Raw genomic sequence first — 24,977 nt, forward strand, 5'->3', positions numbered from 1 at the left:
CCTTCTAGCAGCCAAGCAAGTACCGGTACCTATGTTGCAGCTCTGAGCTTCCCATCAGGGTCCACTGCCATCTCCTGAGGTCTGGAGAAGGAGCATCAGGGATCAAGAGAGGGCTCAGAATCTGGTCAGGGCGGTTATCGGTGGTGGTAAGAACAGCCAAGGCAGTTCAGGCTGCCTTGTGGGGCTTCTGAAGGTTCTTCCAGGTCCTCATTTGTTCTCTGTGGGGTTTCCTGCCTCTTTCAAACAGGAGGTCTCCATGACATCTGGGCTAGGCAGAATCCTGGCCTGTTTCGAAGAACTGAATACCAGGCTGCTTCAAGACCAGCTATTGAGTGAGGCACATCCTGCTTCATTCAATCACTTTACAGGGCATCCACATGTCTGCACAAAATCTGACATTTTTCAGGGGTTTGGGAGTGGAAAAATAAATAGCTCCTGTCTCTCTTCTCCTTTCAGCAGCTCACCCTTTGCTCAAAAAAATCGATTCTGTTGCCATATGGCAAGAGAAAGGGAATCAAAGGACTCACAGATTTAAAAATGGATCAAAGTAGAAGAGAAGTGGACTGAGAGAGAGAAAGATGAAGTACAGGTAGTTCCTATAACTCCAGTCCTCTGCTCTTCCTGCAGTCAGTGGTGTTCTTGTCAGGGACTTTCTTTTATTAATGTGTTTGTTTGTTTGTTTGTTTATTAAACTTCTATTCTAGAAGAATAGAGCCAGTGTGGTGTAGTGGTTAAGAGCGGTAGACTCGTTATCTGGGGAACCGGGTTCGCGTCTCCACTCCTCCACATGCAGCTGCTGGGTGACCTTGGGCTAGTCACACTTCTCTGAAGTCTCTCAGCCCCACTCACCTCACAGAGTGTTTGTTGTGGGGGAGGAAGGGAAAGGAGAATGTTAGCCGCTTTGAGACTCCTTCGGGTAGTGATAAAGCGGGATATCAAATCCAAACTCTTCTTCTTCTTCTTCTTCTATGAAGGGAACGCTGTGGATGTAGCCTATCTTGATTTCAGCAAGGCCTTCGACAAGGTGCCCTATGATATTCTTGTAAAGAAGCTGGTAAAATGCGGGCTAGACAATGCTACCATTCAGTGGATTTGTAACTGGCTGACTGACGGAACCCAAAGGGTACTCATTAACGGCTCCTCTTCATCCTGGAGAGAAGTGGCTAGTGGGGTGTCTTGGGCCCAGTCTTATTCAAGATCTTTATCAATGACTTGGATGATGGGCTTGAGGGCATCCTAATCAAGTTTGCAGATGACACCAAATTGGGAGGGGTGGTTAATACCCCAGAGCAGGCATAGGCAACCTTCGGCTCTCCAGATGTTTCAGACTACAATTCCCATCATCCCTGACCACTGGTCCTGTTAGCTAGGGATCATGGGAGTTGTAGGCCAAAACATCTGGAGAGCCAAAGGTTGCCTATGCCTGCCCCAGAGGATAGGATCACACTTCAAAATGACCTTAACAGATTAGAGAACTGGGCCAAAGCAAACAAGATGAATTTTAACAGGGAGAAATGTAAAGTACTACACTTGGGCAAAAATAGTACCACTATATTCTGCTTTGGTCAGACCTCACCTGGAATACTGTGTTCAGTTCTGGGCACCACAGTTCAAGAAGGATACTGACAAGCTGGAAGGTGTCCAGAAGAGGGCAACCAAAATGGTCAAAGGCCTGGAAACAATGCCTTATGAGGAATGACTTAGGGAGCTGGGTATGTTTAGCCTGGAGAAGAGAAGGTTAAGGGGTGATATGATAGCCATGTTCAAAAATATAAAAGGATGGACTTCCGGCTGGCGACGCCATAGCGGGTGGTCGGGGCTGCTTCGGCTGCGAAGCGCCCGATCCATCCCGGGGGTTAGGAGCCCCGCAACCGCAAAGCGGGGCTCCGGTTGGGGCGCGGGAAGAGCGTCCCGCGCCCTGGGCTCCCCGGCGGTGCCCGTTGTGCTCCGAACCCTTCCCCCGCTCCCCCTGTAAAGGGGGGGTGGGGGTGAAGGGACTACGGAGCCGGGCCATAGGGGACATGCCCCAACCGGGATGTAAATGCGGCGACAAATCCCGAGATGAGCGTTGAAGTTCTACCTGTGATGTTAGGTCCTGAAGAACCCGGAGGTCGTAAGTACGAGATTGGACTAAATATTTTACTGTATGGAACGATCCGGGGGAAGAAGAAAGGCAGCCTGCCCTTTCCCCTTTGGTCGGAAGAAGCTAACCAGCTTGAATGACTGTTGCTACTAAATGGATATAAAGTATCGGAATTGTGGAGAGTGAGACTGTTACAATTTCCCTTCGGGGAGTAAAGGTGTGAAAGATATCTCGGTTTGAAAGTCTCGGTCTTTGCATACTGATTTCATGGAAAATGGCGACGAAAAGTTCTAACCGGACATAAAGACAGGAATTGCAATATGACACTCACTCCTACCCCTCCTTCTACCGTGTTGGGCTTTGTTTGGAGGCTTGTTTTGAATTCCACTTTGACGGACGAACAAAGACTCCTGGAACTGAGGTTGGAGATTCTCTACTGGAAAGTAAAAGCCTTGTGTGGGGGCCTGATAAGAAATGAATTTCCCGCAGAGGAGGCTTCTGAATATTTTGATACTTTGGAAGAACGCGTCTGCTGCGAGCTGAGAGGGTGGGTAGGAAGATGGAAAGAAAAGACAGGGCTGCTCCAAAAGAAAAAAGACTCCGTCTTTGGGGGTGGCAGCCCCAAGACGGTAATAAGTTCTGTTATATCCAGCCCCCGAGGTGGGAGCTCGAGGGCATGGGACAAAGAATTGAGCTATTTTCAAGAAGAATGGTCTGGAGGAATGGAACAGCCGGGAGATCGTGAGATGGATACTCTGGAGCTCGTTGCAAGGAGCGCTCTGAACTGTGCCTGCCTCTGTGACTTTTTGGGAAGAATAGACAATTGGAAATTTGGCTCTGGCACTACTAGGAGAAAAACAATGGACAGAAGGGGTGTGGGGTGAAGTAATAAATTAAATTGAAAACGGTTGGATATGGTAATCTGAAATTGGAATGTGAAGATCGACAGTTTGATTAGATTTTTTGTTTTCTAAATGAGATATCTGAAGTTTTATGTGATTAGCAACAGATTGCAGGACAGAAGAATAAGTAATGTTTAAGAATAAGATAAGAATAATAGATGAGGATTTAGGATGAGATATGATCATATGGGGGTATTATTAAGAAGACTAGTTTAAGATGAATAGTAGATCATGTTAAGTAAGATGATTTTTGTATTTTATATATAAAAGTATGTTTAATCTTTAAAAGAAGGGGTTAAGAAAAATAGATTAGGTGTAAAACCAATGGTGAAAAGGCAGGGGAAGTCGTGTCAAGATATGGAAATAGAAATTTTTTTTTTCTGAGAAGAAGCTTAAGGAAGAAGGAGAAAACTTGGCAATGTTTGTGTTTGTTTTAGTGAGTAAGTGATTTGTATTTTTATTAATGTTGGTGTGGGTGTGGGTTTTTGTTGTAATAAGAAAAATGTCAATAAATTCTTATAAAAAAAACAGAAATATAAAAGGATGTCATATAGAGGAGGGTGAAAGGTTGTTTTCTGCTGCTCCAGATAAGCGGACACGGGGCAGTGGATTCAAACTACAAGAAAGAAGATTCCACCTAAACATTAGGAAGAACTTCCTGACAGTAAGAGCTGTTGGACAGTGGAATTTGCTGCCAAGGAGTGTGGTGGAGTCTCCTTCTTTGGAGGTCTTTAAGTGGAGGCTTGACAGCCATCTGTCAGGAATGCTTTGATGGTGTTTCCTGCTTGGCAGGGGGTTGGACTGGATGGCCCTTGTGGTCTCTTCCAACTCTAGGATTCTATGATTCTATGATTCTATCCCAAAGTTGCCCAAGGCAGCAAACATGTGATCAAATGATAAAAACCTCTTAAAAACAGATCATTCCAGTAGAGATGCAGACTAGGAAATATCTAATCTTAAAAGGCTTGTTGGAAGAGGAAGCTGGTGCCAAAAAGAGATGGCACCTCTCCAGTCATAGAATCACAAAATTGTACAGTCATCTAGTCCAACCCCCTGCAATGCAGGAATCACAGCTAAATTAATATTCAAGGGAAGGGCATTCCAAAGGCCAGGTGCCACAAAACTAAAGGTCTTACTCCTGTATTTTGCAGAACGGACAGCTTAATAAGACAGTATCTGCAGGAGGCCTTCAGTGAGTGACTAGGTGCCTAGAGTTTTAGAGCCCCCCAACCAGCCCCTTGAACTTGGCCCACTTGCTAATGGGCAGTTGGTATACAGCAGAGGTCCTCAACCTTTTTCAGCCGGGGGCCGGTTCACTGTCCCTCAGACCTTGTGGCGGTCCGGACTATATTTTGAAAAAAAATATGAACGAATTCCTATGCACACTGCACATACTGTATTTGTAGTGCACAAAAAACAGGAAAAATATGTTCTAAATATGAGGTGTCTTGACAAATTCGGAGCTCAGCATGTGACCAAAGAATATGTGAGACCCCTGGTTTGCAAAGCAGCTCACATTGATCTTCTCACTATTCAATACACCTTTTTGCATTTTGGGCATCGTGGAAAATTTGGGTCACTTACCGCAGGTTCCCCTGAGGGGAGGAGGAGGAGTATTGAAGGCTGCCTCTCTCGTTCCCCTGTTGGATTTGTTTCTTTGCAGGGATCTGCAGCTGCAATATGGCTCTGGAAGACCTTGCTGGGGAAGGTGTGCGATGGCAGCAGCTGCAGCTTGGCTTTGCGATGCATGGCGGGTGGTATGGAGGTTGGAGGGACAGGAGTTTGCCTGCTTGCAGTGGCTTTTCATTGGCCAATCAGTCCCCGCACTGTGCTCAGGTAAACTCAGATGGGGCTTTTCATTGGTTGACCTGCTGTGTGTCAGCGGCAGCTCAAGGAATAAAGAATGCATCGGAGTTTACCGCTGTGCCGGGGACTGATTGGTCAACCCCCGTGCCACGCTGAGATAGACGGGTTGCGGACTTCCGGCGAGGTCGCCATCATGGGCGGTCGCTGGGTTGCCTCAGCAGCGAGGCGACCCAGTCCAGCCCGGGGGTTGGAGCCCCGCCACCGCTACGCGGGGCTCCGGTGAGGCGTGGGAAGAGCGTCCCACGCCTCGGGCTCCCCGGCGGGCCCGCTAGGCTACGCACCCTTCCCTCGTTCCCCCTGTAAAGGGGGAGTGGGGGTGAAGGGAGCGCGGAGCCGGGCCATTAGGGGAAATGCCCCAACCGGGCGGAAAAGCGGCGAGTACTGGCCCTGACGAGCAAGACGTTCTCCCTGAGAGATGAAAGGAAAAGAAGCCCGGAGGTCGTAAGCACTTGATTGGATTAACTGCTGAGTTTAAAGACTTAACGATCCGGGAGGCTTTGAAGAAAGGAAGCCTGCCTTTAACCCTTCGGTGGCAAGAAAATAACGGTCTGAGATACTGTTGCTACTGGATGGCTATATTGCTAAGATTTTTTTACAAGTGAGACTTTATAGATCTCCCTTTGGGGAGGAAGAGAATGGAGAATATTCCTTTTGAAAGTTTTGGTCTTTGCGCCCCGGTTTCAGAGAAAATGGCTGCGAAAACTCTGAACCGAAGTGGAAAATTACTGCTATAAAATGGATAACATTGAAATAGAAACTGAAATTTGATACCTATGCCCGTCCTCACCATGTTGGGCTTTGTATTTGAAATTGTTTTGAACTCTGGACTAACTGATGAAGAAAGGATTATTATATTGAAACTGGAACTGCTTAATCAGAAATTGAAGGTTTTGAGTGGGGATATGAAGAAATATGTACTTCCCACAGAGGAGACCTTCCAGATATTCGACACTATGGAAGAGAGCCTTGGCAAAGAACTGAAGGGCATGATTGAAAAACAGAGAGAGATGGCTTGGCGAATCCCGGAAAAAGAAACGTCCGTCGGTGGTGGCAGCCTGGGGACGGTAAGGAATGTTATATCCAGCCCCCGAGGTGTGAGCTCGGGAGCGAAAGGCAAGAAATTAAGTTATTTACAAATAGAAGAAGAATGCAGCATTGAATGGGAGAAGCCGAAAGAAGATGAGCAGCGTACCCTGATGTTCGATGCAAGGTCGGTTTGGGATTGGGTCTGGTTCTGTGGATGCTCAAGAAAAGAGGACAATTTGAGGAGTGGTTCCGGTGCAAGATGGAGAAAGACATTGGACAGAGGGGGGATAGGGTGAAGTGTGTTAAGTGCAGAACATAAATGGATTGTCATGGTAATCTGAAATCGGAGGGTTAAGACATTAAGTTTTATTTTATGACTTAATAAGAAAAGGGATATTTTGAATTTTATGTTTTTAGCAGCAGTTAAAGAATAGAAGAACTTCGTATAGATCTGTTATAAGAATAATTGGTTAAGATTTAAAGAATTGTCACTAAGATTATTGTTTAGATTTGAATCTTTTTTAAATGAGATGGCAAAAGTGTCCTTCTTCATGTTCCCAGGGTTGGGTCCAGACAAAAACTGCCCCCTCCCTTTCAATGCTTCTGTTTGCAAAAGTGGTAAAAGATTGTGGAGTGTGTCTGCTAGGGAAGCAGAAAACCCCCGTTTTTCATTTTGGTGCGGCAAGAATAGAACAAGGTGTGTGCACTGTGGATGTGTTCTTCTAGAAAGAACTGTCACATTAATCCTCCCCATCCAGAGCTGGAGCCACCTGACAATTCTGCATGAGCAGTAGGCAGAGGCGTACCCTGTGCGGAATTTTTTTGTCACACCCCCCATGCTGCTTTGCCGGGGCACTGGCTGCACCCTCTTGGGAGCCACGGCTCCCATCCGTCTGCCCCCCTCCCTCCCTCCCTCCCTGGCTCGCTGTAAAGTGGCAAAGCAGGAGCTGCTTACAGCGAGCCAGGGTGGGAGGGAGGCCCTGGCTTGCCGTAAGTGGCTCCCACTTTGCCGCTTTACAGCAAACTAGGGAGGGAGGGAAAGGGAGCCGTGGCTCCTGTATGCCCCTCCCTAGCTCGCTGTAAAGCAGCAAAGCAGAGGAGGGAGGGAGGGAGGCTGGGAGGGCTGGGATCCTCTGTTCGCGGCTGCAGCCGCGAACGGAGGATCCTCTACATGCGGATGCGGCAGTGCGGTGGCTGCTTGGAGCACCGCCTTGTCACCCCCAGAGACGTGCCACCGGGAGCGCACCGCCCCCACCCCCATTGCGATGCCAATGGCAGTAGGGACCAGCATGGTCTGTGACCAAGGTTAGAGTGTTTGTGAGAGATGAGAAGGAAGAGCTTATTTCTGTTACCACCAGACGAGATGGGGGGGGGGCTGACAAGGCAGCACTGGTGGAGAAAGAGGGGACGGGGGAATGCACTGCCCCCGGCAGCGCACCACGCCCCCAGGACACACGCCAGCGCTGCCCCGCCTGCTCTCCACCCCCTGGTGCCGGAGCATGAAGCTCCGCCACTGCAAGGCAGCCCTGGGTCAAATATTTCCTTTTGAAAGTGGAGAATGAAAACCCAGCCCATGTTGCTGAAGGAGGAAGATGGTTGTGCTTGGAGAAGGAAAGGGTGGAAATCTGGAGCACAGCAGCGGGCAGAAGATGCACCTCTGTTGACCAGGCCAAGGTCAAGGGACAGGCCATGATCCTGTCGTCTTGTGTGCCCCCCAATCTCTGAGCAGTTCTCCTTTAGAGCAATAGAAAACAAGCTTTCTCCTTCTTCGGTGTGACAGCCCTTCATATATTTGCAGAACGCTATCATGTCACCTCAGTCTCCTCCAGGCCAAACACCTCCAATTTTCTCAACCATTCTTCACAAGGCTTGGTTTCCAGATCCTTGATCATCTTGGTCACGTCCCTCTGCACACCTTTCCAGCTTGTCAATATCTTTCTTAAATTGTGGTGCCCAGAACTGCATACCTGCCAAGTGCTTCAATTTTCTCAGGACATTCACGGAATTGCAGAAGCACCCCTGGCTTCTGATTTCACCGAGGAATGTCCTGTTTCCTCCCTCCAGTGCTGCCACTGCCAAGCACTGGAGGAGAATAAGCTGACGCTTGCAGCTGGCACTTGTGCTTAGCAGAGGAGGCATTTCCCCACTGGCGCAGAGGTGATGGATGATTGACCATGGCACTCTTGTTGGCTTTTCTCTGCTGCTGCCAAAGCTGCCTCCACAGTCGTGATGGTAGTGTGGGTGAAGGAGGAGAATGAGGAGGGAAGAGAGTGAGCAGCTGCCAGGTGGGGGCTGCGGAAGGGGAGGTGGCCAGGTGACTCACGTTCATGTGTGTTTGGGTGCTGTGCTCCTGCACCAGTCAGCCAGTGAGCCAGCTGACATGTGTCCTGATTTTCTGCGGAAAAATGCTGGTGGGTATAGAACTGGACACAGGACTCCACGCAAGGTCTGACCAAGGCAGAATAGAACAATACTCTTACTTCCCTTGATCTGAACACTATACTTCTGTTGATGCAGCCTAGAATAACAGCCTTTTTTGCTGCTGCATCACACTGTGGACTCTTCTTGGCATAGTCATTTGGTGCATATTTATTCAACTTTCAAAAAGGATCTAGAAGACTGTGTAAATGGGGGACAAGTGTGACCCCCTCCATGTCTAGGAAAGCCCCATGGCTGTGGGGTGTCTGTTGGTGCAGGAGCGGAGAAAAGGGGGTGCAGTAGGGGTGGGCCGCCCTGGGTGTCACCACTGAGGGGGGTGACAAAATGTCGGACGGCACTCACTGCGGGGCTTGCAGCACGCCCGAGCCACGCATCTCTCCTGGGAGTGATGTGGTGGCTTGGGTGCCCGCAGGCTCTACGCTGCAAACGGTCCGCCTGCTGCCTCCCCCTTAGTTGTAGGGCGGCTGAGGGGGATGAGGCAGGCAGACTCTAAGGAAGCCCTGTGGAGCGTGCTGGCCCTGCCCCTGGGCACAGCACATGCACGCCTCCCCAGGCACCCGATCAGCTTGCTCTGCCACTGTGTTGGTGGGTTCTTTTTGAGTGGGTTCACAATGATGTGAGGACTGTGAGGAGGGACAGCCCTCTCTGTGAACAACTGTCCTGTCACTGCTCAGTTGAAAGGACCCTAAGAAGGGAGAGTTGGGTGGTGGCAGTGACTTGTGGTTGAGCATCCATGGCTGGCACTTAGAAGGCAGCCTGAGCAGGCACCCTGGTCTCCTGGGCTCAGGCTCCTTTACCATGCTGAGATGTTTTCCATTTCCATTTCAATGATTATGGATTTTTAAAATCTGCATCATTACTAGTGATGGAAGGATGTGCTAATTTTGATTCTTTCAGTTTCTCATTTTTTCCAAACTTAAATTCAGTTCTCCACATTTCCACAGCAATTTGTGATTTTCTTTTTTGAAAATCCATCAGAATGTTCGCATTAATTTTTCCCAATAAACACATTTTTATATGTAATTTTGACTAATACTATACAGTTTTGCAAGCAATTTCCCCAAACACAAGGCACATTTGTGTATTACTTTCACAAATATATTCATCTTTATGCACAATTTTTCCTAATATATGCATTTTTGTTGTTGTAAACGTTGGTTGTCTGGAGAACTGCACCCACAAAGTAGGTATGAATTTTGGTTGCCTTGAAATGTGAGCTGAACTGACTTTCTCCTTGATCTATACATATAAATTAGCACATGAAAATTGTGTGCAATTCTGTGTCCTCTTTTTTTGGGGTGGCAGCGGCAATGTGTAAATAATGCCCCTAATGAAGAAAAAAAAGTGGCACAGAAGCCAACATGAGGAACGTGCCCCTCTAGGCACAAGATCCTTAGGTCAAAGGCTAAATCCCTGTTTGTGCAACCAAATGGGAGGCCAGTTCCGTGTGCATGCAGGTGGAGATGGGGACCTAGGCAGAAACTTTAGGGATGGCACTGAAGTGCCCAGCTGACTGCCCAAAAAGGCTACTCAGAAGAACGTGGAAGTGCATGGAAGCATCTGCCTGGATCAGGGCCTGGCTTCAGCTCCTCTATAAACTCCCTGGTCTGACTGGCTTCATTGCTGGAGCAACACCACCTGTCTAGCTCCATGCTCCAGCCTACTAGGACAGTAGCTGCCATTAAGAGCCCAGTGGTTTCAGCATGTTCTAGTAAGGACTGTTGGAGTCAAGGAGCTTCAGAGCACATGTCAACTCCTAGGGCCTGCTGCTCTTGCTTGCATTGTTTGCCAGCCCCACCTACCCTGCACCCTTGCTAAACTCCCCACCCCGCTCGCCAATCCCCACTTTGCACTTCACCCAATGCCCCCATCCAGTGCCATAGCTATGTTTTGTTTTGGTTTTTTTTTTTTTTTTGCTCCAGGTGAAGCCTCCAGAGGGACACCATTGAGTCTCCCAACCTGTGTGTACGCAAATGTGTGTGGAGGAGGTGTCAAACTGGGTTTTTGGCCCAGGTGAAATGAAGCATGGTTTCACCCCTGCCCCCATCCCCCCTTTAATGCCCATATCCCTGTTGGAATATTCTAGAAAGAATAGAAAGAACTTGATAATTGGTCTTGAACAGGTTGCTAGGCAACAGAAAAATCTACCCAGCAACAGGAGCCATTATAAAGAGCATGTGATCAATAAGGGTCAAAGTGTAAAGTGTCAGTATGTAAATGAGCATGAATCAGCATTAGGTCTCTGGCCAGATGGCTGGAAGAGGAAATGATTATGTTACTTTATATTTGTATTTGATCAGTGTAGATACTCAATTAAAACAAAACTCTGCTGCAAGTCTATTAAAAGAAGAAAACCCAAGAGCAGATGCTACACACACATCAACAATCCCCACAACTCCTTCAAATCCCCCATATGCTCACAGTTCTTCTCTCTCTTTCCCTGCATTGTTGAAGTGTCTGCTGTTGTTTAAAAATTGTCTTCTTTTTAGCCCCCCTGCCCTGAGTTCATGCAAATCCAGGACCGTGATGCAAATCCTTCCACAGAGGCTGTGTGATGAAAGACTTACGTTTTTATGCATAAAGGAAGACATACTTAAACTATCATGGTTCTCCCCCTCCAAAAAATGAATGAAAGGAATCTGGGGAATTGTGGTTTGGAATTTTAGGGTTTGAGGTTTTTGTTTTGCCTTGTTTTGCTAGAGATTGCTAGTCCTGAGAAAAGGGGATTGACCATTTCAGCCAGTTTGTCGGGTCAGCATGTGGGTGGCTCTTTCCCTTCTTGTCTTCCTTTCATCTGGCCATAAGACTTAACCCAGGGAGAGACCTTTCTCCTTGCTCCATTGCCTTTCTACCCAGCTTCCAAGTTGCATGTGTAGGACCTGGTTTCCTGCCAGCCTGTGGGTTCTGCAATTTATCAGTCTGAAGCTTTGCGAACTGGCTCATTCTGCAACTTGACTCTCTATTGATCCTCTTTTGGAAACATGAAGCTGAAGTAATTATTCCAAGAGATAAACGATTTCCCTGGAAATACATTCAGCCAGTTGGCTTTGTGGGGGGCATGGGTTTAGCCCCATTCTTTCCAGGATTGGCTGCTCCTTGCAGGAGGTCTTCCGGGTAGTCCCACAAAGAGTCTTTCCAAAGGGGAGAGCAGTGGGGAGAGCCGGAGGCAGGGGGGTAGGCAGGGCGGGTGCTCTTATTTTGTAGATGCCCTTTCAAAGCCACCAGCAAATGCTGTGCTGCATTTCAGCACATGGAAATATGACTCCTGCAGGGCAAAATCGAAGGCATCACTCAGAGGTGAAATGAAACCTAATTGCTACCATCAGTTTAATGTCTCGTTTATGAATGGCTGCCATCAAATTGCAGCTGATTACCGCCAGCACTTTGCACGTGAACAGCAATTCATTTTGAGACCTGATTCGTTTCCTTCTCCCCCCTCTCTTAAAAAAAAGTCTGCCTCATGACCTTGCTTTGGTTTTCTTTCCCTCTGGCTACCACACTCTCTTTCTTTGGCCACTCTTAAGAGAAACACCCCCCCCCCAGGATACATCAACACTACAAACTTGATCCCCTTAGCCACATAGGCCCATGTGCTGAACTGGCCTTGTTATAGGGGACACTTAAAACATGTACAGTAGTACCTTGGTTTAAGAACAGCCCTGTTTATGAACTATTTGGTTTACAAACTCCACAAAACTGGAAGTAGTGTCCCAGTTTGTGAACTTTACCTCGGTCTAAGAATGGAATCTGAACAGTGGAAGGGCTCCAGTGGCAGGAGGCCTCATTAGGGAAAGCGCATCTTGGTTTAAGAACGGACTTCCGGAACGGATTAAGTTCGTAAACTGAGGTACCACTGTGAGTAATTGATTTCTTAGTGTGGCAGCACCCACCCTAGGGAACTATTCAGCACCTGTTAAAAGCAGTTTTGTTTCAACAAGCTAACATGGATACGTAGAATACTGACATGTGTTCTTAATCTGTTGTTGGTTTATGTTTGATCTTAAATATGATTTAAATGTTTTCAGTAGCAGTTCTTAACAGTTATTATTGATTTTGCTGTTTTATTCTTTTTGTAAACCACTCTGAGGTTTTCTTCTTACAATTGAGTGGTGTATATATAAATGATATGAAATAAATAGAATCATAGAATTGTAGAGTTGGAAGGGACCCTAAGGGTCATCTAGTCCAACCCCCTGCAATGCAGGAATATCAGCTAAAGCATCCATGGCAGATGACCATCCAACCTCTGCTTTAAAACTTCCAAGGACGGGAGGGAGACTGTTCCACTGTTGAATAGCTCTCACTATCAGAAAGTTCTTCCTGATGTTTAGTCAGAATCTCCTTTCTTGAAACCTGAAGCCATTGTTTTGAGTCCTCAGGAGCAGTAGAAAACAAGCTTGTTCCCTCTTCCATGTGACACCCTTGAGATATTTGAAGATGGCTATCATATGTGAATTATATCAATATCATATTGTGAATTACAAATAAATAATTCATATTTTACAAATTCAAGCATTAAAAGTGAGCCAGAAGGAGTCTACATGGAAAACAGGCTTCCTGAGCATAAGCCCCTTCCTCTTTCTGTTCAGTTGGCAGGAAGCAGTTCATGCAGTTTGAGTGGGCCAACAAGGCAGCGGAAGTCCTTGGCTGCGATTTTGAGGAGCTCACAACAGCCGTCTTCAAGCACCACCTCCAGAGGATTATTGAACAGGTCACGTCTGGAGGCAGAGGACAGCTCAGCCAGGACCAAGGTTGGCCAGATGGTAAGGGCCTTTCCTCATGCAAAGTTAGCAGGGGAAAAAGAGGCTCCGTTTGGACAATTCCCCTCCCACCGTCATATTCCATCAACCTTGGGTTGAATATGCATGTTTGAATCCATCTTAGAAACAACTCAAAACAGGCACAGATAGACACCCTCCCCCCACTACCCTCGGCCCATCTAGTGCAGCATCCTGTTCTCACAGTGGCCAGTCCACAAGCAGGACATGAGTGCAATAGCAGCACTCTCCCCGCTCATGATTCCCATACTGGAAGCAACACACTGTCTCTGTGGCTAGGCGTTGATGGTAAACTTAATTTCCATGAACTTGTCTAAACCACTTTCAAAGCTACCCAAGTTGGTGGCATCACTGTATCTTGTGGCAGTGAATCCCATGGGTTAGCTATGTGCTCTGTAAAGAAGTGTTTCTGTTCTGAATTTCCCACCATTTAGCTTCAATGGATGACCCCTTTGGGTTCTGCTATTCAGAGAGAACAAGAAAACCTTCTCTCTCTGCACAATACATTGTTTGATACTCCCTGGGTTTTAGTTTTATAAGAGAGAGAGAAAAGCTCCTCTTTCCCCACACCATGCATAACATTATTCACCTCTGAACTGTCCCCTCTTGCTCTCCTTATCTTTAGAATAAAAATACCCAGTTGGTGTACCCTTTCTTTATAAGAGAGTTTATCATTTTGCTTGCCCTTTTCTGAACCTTTTTCAACTTTGCAATGTCCTTTTTGAGGTGAGGCGGCCAGAGTTGAACACAATATTCCAATTACAGGTAGGTAGGCCACCCTCTTAACCTGGAATGTAGCTGGGTGGGCAGTAGCCTCCAAGAACACTCAATTCACTGATTTCCTTTCACAATATCACATCATCTTGATCCAGGAAACCTGGACCAGGAATGACATAGTATTAAAGGGGTATCATTGCTTTAAAATCGGAGCTGAATCAGGAAAGAGATACGGCAGAGCAAAAGGGGGTTTGGGGACCCTTATCTCCACCAAAATGGGTGCTACACCAAGGCCCCTACCTTCCCTAAAGACAACTGCCATGGCTACCCTGCTCCATCTAAAAGAGAAGACTCTACTAATCATAAATGTATATATGTCTCCAGCGTGCCAGAAATCTGATATCAGAGCCCAATGGAGTGAGTTGGAAGGATATGTGGCAGATCTCATCATACAGAACCCCAGTGCAATGGTGGTACTGGGAGGGGACCTAAATGCTAGACTAGGACCGAATAATCAAACTTTATACACACGTTTTGGCCAAATCCCACCTGACTGGGAGGCAGTAGGGCCACTAAAAACTCGAGCCTCAAAGGATCAAATGTCAAATTTTACAGGTCTCTGTCTAGCCCAAATGACCTGTAAACTAGGTCTCTATATTCTAAATGGGACCCTGGGAAAGGACCACCCGGCAGAGTTCACTTTCCTGTCTGGAATTAGGATGAGCGCCATAGACTATATAATTGTCTCGGAAGACCTTCTGCAATATACAAACAATATGGAGGTTCTAGCCAGATGTGAGAGTGATCACTTCCCGGTCTTACTTTACCTAACGGGAATCATAGAAAAGGAACATAATGAGGGAGATCCTGAATGCACCTTAAGGCCTGTAGGAAAAACCCTATGCCGGGCCAAATGGACCCCCTCACTAAGTTCAAAAGTTACTAAAATGTTGAACACGGAAACCTTACAGAACATTCGTACCACTCTGATAAAAGATGAGTCGCCAGAGACCCTCCTGTCAGCCTACAAGGACTTGGTCAAAGAACTACACCGAAATCTTAGCGGGCCAGAGCAGAGATACCATCAGCAATGTCAACATCATTCTAGACCATGGTTCGACAAAGACTGCATTAGCGCGAAAAAAGCCTTTATAAACGCACATCAAACATTTGCTGCAAATGCAACTCACTCAGCTGCACTTGCTCTCCTATATCAAAAAAGACATTATAAGCATGTGCTGGCACAGAAAAAAAAGGAAGCAGTAAGAAATAACTGGACACAGGTCATACAGGCAGCTAAATCAAACAATTCAGCCCTTTTTTGGAAGGTCATAAAATGCTCCCAACCAAATAAACCACCAAGGGAAGAAACTCACATAACACCAGAAATTTGGGAGTCACATTTTAGAGAACTCTACAGGGATAGAGCAGGGGGGAGAGCTCAACCCCCGGAAAATATTCTGGACCTCCCAAAATGGGCTCCTGTGACACCATTAGAAATCGAAAGTTTAATAGCCCAACTGAAATTGGGGAAAGCACCAGGTGCAGACCTAATACCCGCAGAGGCCATTAAAAATAATTTAGATTTTTGGGTCCCAACTTTAGCCTCACTTTTCACTGGCATAGATACTTATGGATACATCCCTGAAGACTGGGGGCTGTCAATCATAGTCCCGATATACAAAAAAGGATGACCCGACCAACTATAGACCAATCAGTCTTCTTAATACAATAAGTAAATTGTACGCAAGGCATTTGCAGCGGAAACTGGAAGAATGGCTTCAACAAGAAAATATTTTGGCAGATGAACAAGCGGGATTCTGAGAAGGTCGTATGATTATAGACCAATGCCTAGTCCTTCAACATCTGATAGAGAAGTATTCATCTAGTAAAATTGCTTCTCTTTACGTGGCCTTCATCGATTTCAGAGCAGCTTTCGATTCTATTTCCAGAACAAAACTATGGGGAAAACTGGAGACCTCCACGATAGATAGACGTCTGTTATATCTAATACGCATGCTATATGAAGGGACGTCATTAAAAGTGCGTTATACCTCCCAGGGCCATGTATCCAAGGCAATAGAAACAGAGAAGGGAGTTAAGCAGGGATGTATATTGGCCCCATCCCTGTTTAATTATTACATAAATGATATGATCCCTCATCTTTCTAATATAAATTTCCATCCTCCAAAACTTGCAGGAAATCAGGTTTCAGTACTGCTCTATGCAGATGATGCTGCAATCCTCTCTAGAACAGGGTTTTTCAACCTGTTTTGGGCAAAGGCACACTTGTTTCATGAAAAAAAATCACGAGGCACACCACCATTAGAAAATGTTAAAAAAATTAACTCTGTGCCTATATTGACTATATATAAAGTAATTTTCCCACGGCACACCAGGCAACATCTCGCGGCACACTAGTGTGCCGCGGAACAGTGGTTGAAAAACACTGCTCTAGAACAGTGTTTTTCAACCACTGTTCCGCGGCACACTAGTGTGCCGCGAGATGTTGCCTGGTGTGCCGTGAGAAAAATTGAAAAATTACTTTATATATAGTCAATATAGGCACAGAGTTAAATTTTTTAACATTTTTCTAATGGTGGTGTGCCTCGTGATTTTTTCCATGAAACAAGTGTGCCTTTGCCCAAAAAGGTTGAAAAACACTGCTCTAGAACACCGATCGGCCTTAAAAGAGCCATGAAACACTCGCTACATATTGCACAGAGAACAAATTAGAGCTCAATTATCAAAAAACTAAAATTATGGTCTTCGCAAAGAGGCCCAAAACATATGCGTGGTCTATAGATGGGCATAAGATTGAACAGGTTACCTGTTTTAAATATCTAGGTATAGCCCTGCACTCATCAGGAAGTAGGAAAACCCATGGCATGTACGTTGCAGGGAATGCCCAGAGAAGTGTCAATGCTATCCTCAGGTACCTCAGGTCTAAAGGTGGGAATTATATACCAGCAGCCTTAAAGTTGTTTGAGGCCAAGTCAATTGCACAATTGCTATATGGTGCTCAATTAGGCCCATTTACCAACTATGCCCCTTTAGAGGTGGTGCAATCCAAATTCCTAAGATCTGCTTTACAAGTACCCAGATATGTCTCCAATGCCACCATACGCCTCGAGACTGGAGTTCTAAGAATCGAGGCAAGAGTGTGGCTGGCCATTTTAAATTACTGGGTGAGACTAGTCTTCTTCCCGAGTGGCCTGGCTCCATTGACCATCAAAGATGACTTCCAAACAACATGGAAAGGAACAGTGGGGAAAATAATAGCAACCCTGGGATTTAATCCACAAACCCTGCTTGCCATGGGGTATGAAGGAGCAAGAAACACTATTAAACAGTGAGTGGTAGACACTCAAAGACAAGTTGACTTGGCCAGCTCCCCAAGATTTCTGATTAGTGAAAATAGACAATATTTGACCACCCAAATGCCATATGTAGCTAATCCTGAAATTCCAAAGCAGTGAAGGGCATTCACTTTGGCCCGATGTCGGGCATTACCTTCAGCAATCCAAGAAGGCCGTTATGAGAAGATACCCCATGAAGAAAGGAAATGCCCTTGTGGTGCGGGGCAGCAGGAAACATTAGAACATGTCTTCTTCTACGGCAAGTATTATACGGACGTCCGAGCAAGGTTTATCCAACCCATTTTAGATAAGTCTCCTGGGCTTTCAGAACAACATAATATTTTATTGCTATTACAGGATGAAAGCCCAGAAATCACTTACGCTGTCGCCAGATTCTGTGCAGCCTTGATAGATATACGTCGAAAGATGGTCTGTGATGTAAATCAACTTTAAATAGTGGCCTAAAATACTGTTGGATCTATATTTTAGTAGCCTATCTCATAGAACTGATACCCGAGTCTAAATTTTATTAGTTATATCTATGTTTAATCAATGATTTTAAGGACATGGTTTATATTTTTTACATTGTTTTTACATTGTTTTTTATAAATGCAAATATCTTGTTTTATGCTGGTCTGTGACCGAATAAAGTACATTCATTCATACAGGTAGGTAGCCATGTTGGTCTGCCATAGTCAAAACAAAATAAAATAAAAAAAATCCTTCCAGTAGCACCTTAGAGACCAACTAAGTTTGTTCTTGGTATGAGCTTTCGTGTGCATGCACACTTCTTCAGATACACTGAAACAGAAGTCACCAGACCCTTAAATATAGTGAGAGAGTGGGGAGGGGTATTACTCAGAAGGGTGGTGGGAATGGGTGATCAGCTGATAGGTGTGGAAAACCTGTTGATGACTGTTATTTTGTTTTGACAATATTCCAAGTGTGTTCACACCATAGATTTGTATAACAGCATTATAGTAAAAGCAGTTTTGTCCTTAATCCCTTTGCGTAGCATGGAATTCACCTTGTAACAAGGGATCTGTGAAGCTGCCCTGCTTAACCGACCTCAGTATTGTCAGTGTAGTAAACAGAAAGAGGCAGCTGAGGCTCACAGAGGCCATTCTCAGCTCTACTGCCAAAAAGGTCCTCCTTAGAGATTCCAGGCCCTGAACCATGAGGCCTGGTCCATGTCTTCTCACAGTGAGCCATAAGCTGCTTTGTTGCAGCACATGGAATCCCTGCTTTCATCTGGAGACTGACTTTGGGTCCTCCTGCACTGTGCTAGTTGTGGCTCTTCCCCTGGTAAAAGGAACCAGGGGAGATGCCTTATCCCTGGGAAGGAGGGAAATCCTGCATCCCTCCAGCTCCCAGGGGCCAGCATGGCCAATGGCCAGGAGTGGGTGAGTCATAGTCCAACAACATTTGGGAAGGCCACAGATTCCCCACACCGAAGTCTAAGGAAGGACTGTGGTTCAGGGACAGTGCACCTGCTTAGCACATGAAAGGTGCTAGGGTCAATCCCTGCCAGCATCACCAGAAAGGATTGGGAAATACCGGTACCTCTGTGCCTGGTGAGCCACCGCCGGTCCATGTAGACAATACTCAGTTGTCTGGCTCAGTACATGGCAGCTTCCTGTGTTCCCACCAAATCCAATGCAGTCTGCTTTGGTTGACAGCAGTGCTATTTTTCTAGAAAAAAGAGGTGCCAGAACTCACCATGAATGCCTCCCTTGTTCTCTTATAATGGCAATGGCACCCACTGGAGAAGTGCCGGACCTAAGTTCTGGCAGGAAAAAAAAGCCCTGGTTGACAGTAGCTGTCCTATGCCTGAGCTTAGGCCTGCTGACCAAGCACATTTTCTTACCTGGAAGTTGCACCTGAGACCTTCTGTGTGCAAAGCCAAGTGCTCTTTCACTGAGCTCTGGGTTCTTTCTGCATATCACTTCTCTCTCTGCCTCTCTCACACACATTGTTCTCCATCTCTTAATTGTGGCACACATGCAATGATTAGGTAAGTGTGGACACATTTGCAGGCAGTGATGGAGGAAGAGAGGAAGTGCTCACAATCCCGTATCCAAGGACCCCCCCCCCACTAACTAGCACTCTGTGGGCCACCCTGTCAAAGGCAAACTGCCTTCAAAACCCCTCTCTAATCTTTGACTACAACAGGGGCAATCAGAGGTAACTCCCCCCTCCACTTGAATACAAAACAATGAGATTGGTTATTTAAAAATAAAATCCTTCTGCTTTTCAGCCCTTAAAAAAACCAGGCTTGAAGGTAGCTAAGCCCAGCTGGCTTTCCAAACAGCTCTTTGAATTGTAAATCTGCCAGGTATTTGAAAGCAGGAAAAGGGGGTTGGAGAAGTAAGGCGTAACCAAGGTATTAGCTGCCCACTGAGATCTGGGACAGGCAACAAGCTGTTTCTGGCCAGCTTTCTTGCTGTTTCTTGCCTTGACAAGGTCCCCCCCCCCCGCGCTTTTCTGTAATTCTTTTCATCTACTGCCTCTCCCCCCCCCCCGCCGCCACCTGCTTTTGTGCACTAAGTAACAACCAGTGTTTGTTCGTGGTTGAAATTTGCCAAGGAATGGACCTGAAAACAATTTAGAAAAGATGCCAGCTGTAGTTGGTTTCCTTAGCAACGGGCTCAGATTCCAAGTTGGTACGAGCATGTAAAACCCTCAAAGAGGCACCTGCTTTCCCTTCTTCCTTCCTTAAACTCTCCTCCAATCAATATTTCAAAGTCCCCTACCCCAATTCAGGTTTATGCACAAGGAAAAGATCTGCCCTCCCAAGAGGAACAGGAGCGACAGAGCGCTCCTCGTGCTGAACCCTGCAGCTGTTGGCAACATTTAAGATCTCAGTATATCTAACTTAACAATCGGATCAGTTTGAAAAGGGGACAACTGCAAAAGGACATGACAGAAGTTTATAAAATTATGCACAGGATGGAAAATGGAATATATGTATTTATAAGGTAAAGAGACCCCTGACCATTAAGTCCAGTCGTGTCCGACTCTGGGGTTGCGGCGCTCATCTCACATTACTGGCCAAGGGAGCCGGCGTACAGCTTCCAGGTCATGTGGCCAGCATGATAAAGCCGCTTCTTTGGAGGTCTTTAAGCGGAGGCTTGACAGCCATCTGTCAGGAATGCTTTGATGGTGTTTCCTGCTTGGCAGGGGGTTGGACTGGATGGCCCTTGTGGTCTCTTCCAACTCTAGGATTCTATGATTCTAAGAGTGCAAGTAGATAAATAGGTACTGCTCCGGCAGGAAGGTAAATGGGGTTCCCGAGTGCTGCCCTGTTTCGCCAGAAGCGGCTTAGTCATGCTGCGCACATGACCCAGAAGCTGTACGCCAGCTCCCTCAGCCAATAAAGTGAGATGAGCGCTGCAATCCCAGAGTCATCCGCGACTGGGCCTTTACGTTTACCCACATATAACAGTGCAAAACCTCCCCAAACAGACACAGTCAATGTACCCTCTTCTCATTTAACACACACACAAATAGTCAATACACCCCAGGTAATGTGGTTGCTGACCTTGAGCCAGACATCCTGGAGAGTGAAGTCAAATGGGCCTTAGAAAGCCTCGCTAACAACAAGGCCAGTGGAAGTGATGATATTCCAGCTGAACTATTCAAAATTTTAAAAGATGATGCTGTCAAGGTGCTACACTCAATATGCCAGCAAGTTTGGAAAACTCAGCAGTGGCCAGAGGATTGGAGAAGATCAGTCTACATCCCAATCCCAAAGAAGGGCAGTGCCAAAAAATGCTCCAACTACCGCACAATTGCACTCATTTCACACGCTAGCAAGGTTATGCTTAAAATTCTACAAGGCAGGCTTAAGCAGTATGTGGACCGAGAACTCCCAGAAGTGCAAGCTGGATTTCGAAGGGGCAGAGGAACCAGAGACCAAATTGCAAACATGCGCTGGATTATGGAGAAAGCTAGAGAGTTCCAGAAAAACATCTACTTCTGCTTCATTGACTACGCAAAAGCATTTGATTGTGTCGACCACAGCAAACTGTGGCAAGTTCTTAAAGAAATGGGAGTGCCGGATCACCTCATTTGTCTCCTGAGAAATCTCTATGTGGGACAAGACGCTACAGTTAGAACTGGATATGGAACAACTGATTGGTTCAAAATTGGGAAAGGAGTACGACAAGGCTGTATATTGTCTCCCTGCTTATTTAACTTATATGCAGAATTAATCATGCGAAAGGCTGGACTGGATGAATCCCAAACCGGAATTAAGATTGCCGGAAAAAATATCAACAACCTCAGATATGCTGATGATACTACCTTGATGGCAGAAAGTGAGGAGGAATTAAAGAACCTTTTAATGAGGGTGAAAGAGGAGAGCGCAAAATATGGTCTGAAGCTCAACATCAAAAAAACTAAGATCATGGCCACTGGTCCCATCACCTCCTGGCAAATAGAAGGGGAAGAAATGGAGGCAGTGAGAGATTTCACTTTCTTGGGTTCCATGATCACTGCAGATGGTGACAGCAGTCACGAAATTAGAAGACGCCTGCTTCTTGGGAGAAAAGCAATGACAAACCTAGATAGCATCTTAAAAAGCAAAGACATCACCTTGCCGACAAAGGTCCGTATAGTTAAAGCTATGGTTTTCCCAGTAGTAATGTACGGAAGTGAGAGCTGGACCATAAAGAAGGCTGATCGCCGAAGAATTGATGCTTTTGAATTATGGTGCTGGAGGAGACTCTTGAGAGTCCCATGGACTACAAGAAGATCAAACCTATCCATTCTCAAAGAAATCAGCCCTGAGTGCTCACTAGAAGGACAGATCCTGAAGTTGAGGCTCCAGTACTTTGGCCACCTCATGAGAAGAGAAGACTCCCTAGAAAAGACCCTGATGTTGGGAAAGATGGAGGGCACAAGGAGAATGGGACGACAGAGGATGAGATGGTTGGACAGTGTTCTCGAAGCTACTAACATGAGTTTGGCCAAACTACGAGAGGCAGTGAAGGATAGGCGTGCCTGGCGTGCTCTGGTCCATGGGGTCACGAAGAGTCGGACACGACTGAACAACAACAAATAGTCAATCCCCAACAAACATTTACCCAAACAATCAACATATAGTACCAGACCACTAACCCAAATCCCTCCTTAGGCTACTGCCTAAGGAACAGCAGCAGGGTTGATTTTCTGTCTGGTTTGCAATTCAGCAACCTTGACCCACATCCGGGCACACTGCATTTAGGTTCCAGCCCTGTTATTTATACCCAGCCCAAATAGGCAAGGCTTAATGCCTCAACAGCCTCCACCTGTACTGATTAGTGCCATGTCTATATCTTCCCAATCCCATGATCTGGGTAATCAAGCCCCAACTGGGCCCTCTTCAAGGGTAGAAGTGTTCCTGCAAGGACTTAAAGCTGCCTTAAATGAAGGGTTAATTGCGCAAGGCCACAAAGCCTCCTCATCCATCTTCTGTGTTTGCACTACAGTAACTCACTGCCACAAGATGGATATGGGCTTACATGGCTTTAAAACAAGCTGGGGGAGGTATGGGACAATGGCAGTGGGCTGGGCTATTCCCTTCAAGCCTCTACCTGTCCATCATGATTTGGATTTTTAATTCTGATAATTTGTGTCCCATGCTGATTCCCTGTTGAAGAGTTCCAACATGATGCTGGTGGTTTGGGTGCAGGTGGTATTGGAGACTGTGTGCCCCTCTCCTCATTAGAATACTTCATGCATCTGATGGAGTGGCCTCCTGCATTACAGGGAGGAGTTGGACTAGACGAGCCTTGGTGTCCCTTCCAACTCTACAGTTCTATGATTCATGCCCTACAGACATTTTGGATGACATCTGCCATCAGTCGCAACATCAAACAGCCCTGCTGGCTGGTGTCCACAGCAGTTGTCACTCAAACATTTGGAGGGCACTAGGTTGGTGAAGACTGGCTTATACCATAACAAATAGTTAGTTTTCTTCAGGTGAAACAAACCTTTTGCTGTTTTTTTTTCCTGCAACAGACAGACACAGCAGTTGCCCTGCTTGGAAATTGCTTCTGGTTTGATAGCAAAGCTCTGAACCAGCAGCATGAGGGGAGGACTGCTGAGCAGCCGTGCCCAAAGGTACAGTCAGGAAAATTAAGCAATCTGTGTCTCTCTCCTTCAGGTCCCAAGATGACAGGTGTGGAGTGCGTGGAAGGGATGGCTACAGGGCTCTATGAGGAGCTGTTTGCAGCTGTTGTGTCGCTCATCAACAGGTATGTTTGGCTTTGAATACTGCAAACTCACTCTTGGAAAAGTAGGCCTTTCCAGATCACAAAGATGTGATGAGGTATAGGAAGAGCTGAGGGGTTGTTGCATCTGTCTGGGTTGTCCTTTGCCCATGACACCTACATTTTAAAAAAGACTTCTGTTGAAAGTTGGAGAATAAATGAGAGGTGGGTGTTTGGTATGGAGGGAATGCCATTTGTGGAGGATGCTTGTAGTGGAAGAAAGATGTGGAAGGGCCATAGCTCTGGGGCAGAACATCCACCTGGCATGCAGAAGGTCCCAGGTTCCATCTCTGACAGCATCTCCAGGGAGTACTATGGAAGTCCTCTGTCTGATACTCTGGGAGCCACTGCCAGTTAGAGTAGACAACACTGAGCAAGGGGGACCAATGGTCTGACTCTGTCTAAGGCAGCTTCCTGGGTTCCTATGTGATCCTCCATCAGGGTGAGTGTCTTTAAATCATCTGTCCCTTTTGCTGTCCAAACATGTTGGAGAGAATATGTAGCATCTTAAAGTCTTGTTTTTTTGGATGTTATACATTGAGAGCTAGGGAGACCTCAGGGAAGAGCAGTACCTTTTTATATGTGAAGTTTCATTTGCCTTCGAGGTTCTCCTCCTCCTGCATGAGAACATAGTTCCACAATAGCTTTAAAATGTGGTTTTCTGCTGTTAATGAATGGCGGTATTTAAATGTTTTTTAAATAAATAAAAAGATCATGTGTGTGCCTCAACCATCAAGTAGCTGCCAGGGGTGGGGAGTTCAGACCTGCCACATGCCTTAACTGACTTTTAGCTCCACTAATGCTGACATCACTTTGTCTTCAGTTCCTCTCTTTGCAATATTGCTTCTTCTTGCACAGAACTCCCAAGGGGAATGTGGGGAGCTCTCAAGCACCCGACAGGCCAGCAATCTAATTTTTGAAGCAAGTCCCATCTTCAAGGTGCAACTACAGAGCTCATCAGCCCCTTGAAGTACCTGAAATTCCCAGCATGTTAGGCCTCTTGGTTGGTGGGCCTTGGAGTCAGGCTTCCTGGGATGGACCATTCCCAGTTAGTGCACATTTCCACACATAGGTTCAGCCTCTTTCCCCTTCAGCATTTGGGTTGGTTCCTGCTGCGTCCTTGCTCCCATTAAGGAGGACACCCTGTTGTTATCTGCATAGGTGTAAATATGCATTTGTTTGTTTTGTTGTTGCTCTTTTTTATTTTTAAAAAGAGAGCATGTGGAGTGAAAGCTGTGGTGTGCTGAGAGCAACACTTGTTTACTTATTAATAATGGATGTGACTTTGCAGGATTGACACAAAGGTTACCAGCATGTTGAGATTAATGTGCCCACTTGAGGGAGTCGAAATAACAAGCTTCATATGGAGCAGGTGGGGGCACACAGAGAGGCTTGCGATGTTACACTTCCTATTAAAAAGGCTTCATTACAGGCTGGATCTAAAGGTCAGGAGGGAGAAGCCTTGGTTGCCTCTTGTGTCCCAACAAGGTGGTGGTTGTAGTAATTAATAGATGTGCTGTCAATCTGCTGCTGTTGTTGCTGGGCTGGGGGTG

General features: G+C 46.3%; 1 protein-coding gene across 1 annotated transcript in view; it reads left to right on the forward strand.

Moving 5' to 3' along the window:
- MYO18B (myosin XVIIIB) overlaps positions 1 to 24,977 on the forward strand; it is a 235,905-nt gene that overhangs the window by 52,094 nt on the left and 158,834 nt on the right. Inside the window, exons 12-13 of the mRNA XM_033174542.1 lie at positions 12,906 to 13,079; positions 23,319 to 23,409. Coding sequence (XP_033030433.1) covers positions 12,906 to 13,079; positions 23,319 to 23,409 — 265 coding nt within the window. The remainder of the gene's footprint in view (positions 1 to 12,905; positions 13,080 to 23,318; positions 23,410 to 24,977) is intronic.

This window comes from Lacerta agilis, chromosome 17 (assembly GCF_009819535.1).
Source record: "Lacerta agilis isolate rLacAgi1 chromosome 17, rLacAgi1.pri, whole genome shotgun sequence".
Lineage (NCBI taxonomy): Eukaryota > Metazoa > Chordata > Lepidosauria > Squamata > Lacertidae > Lacerta > Lacerta agilis.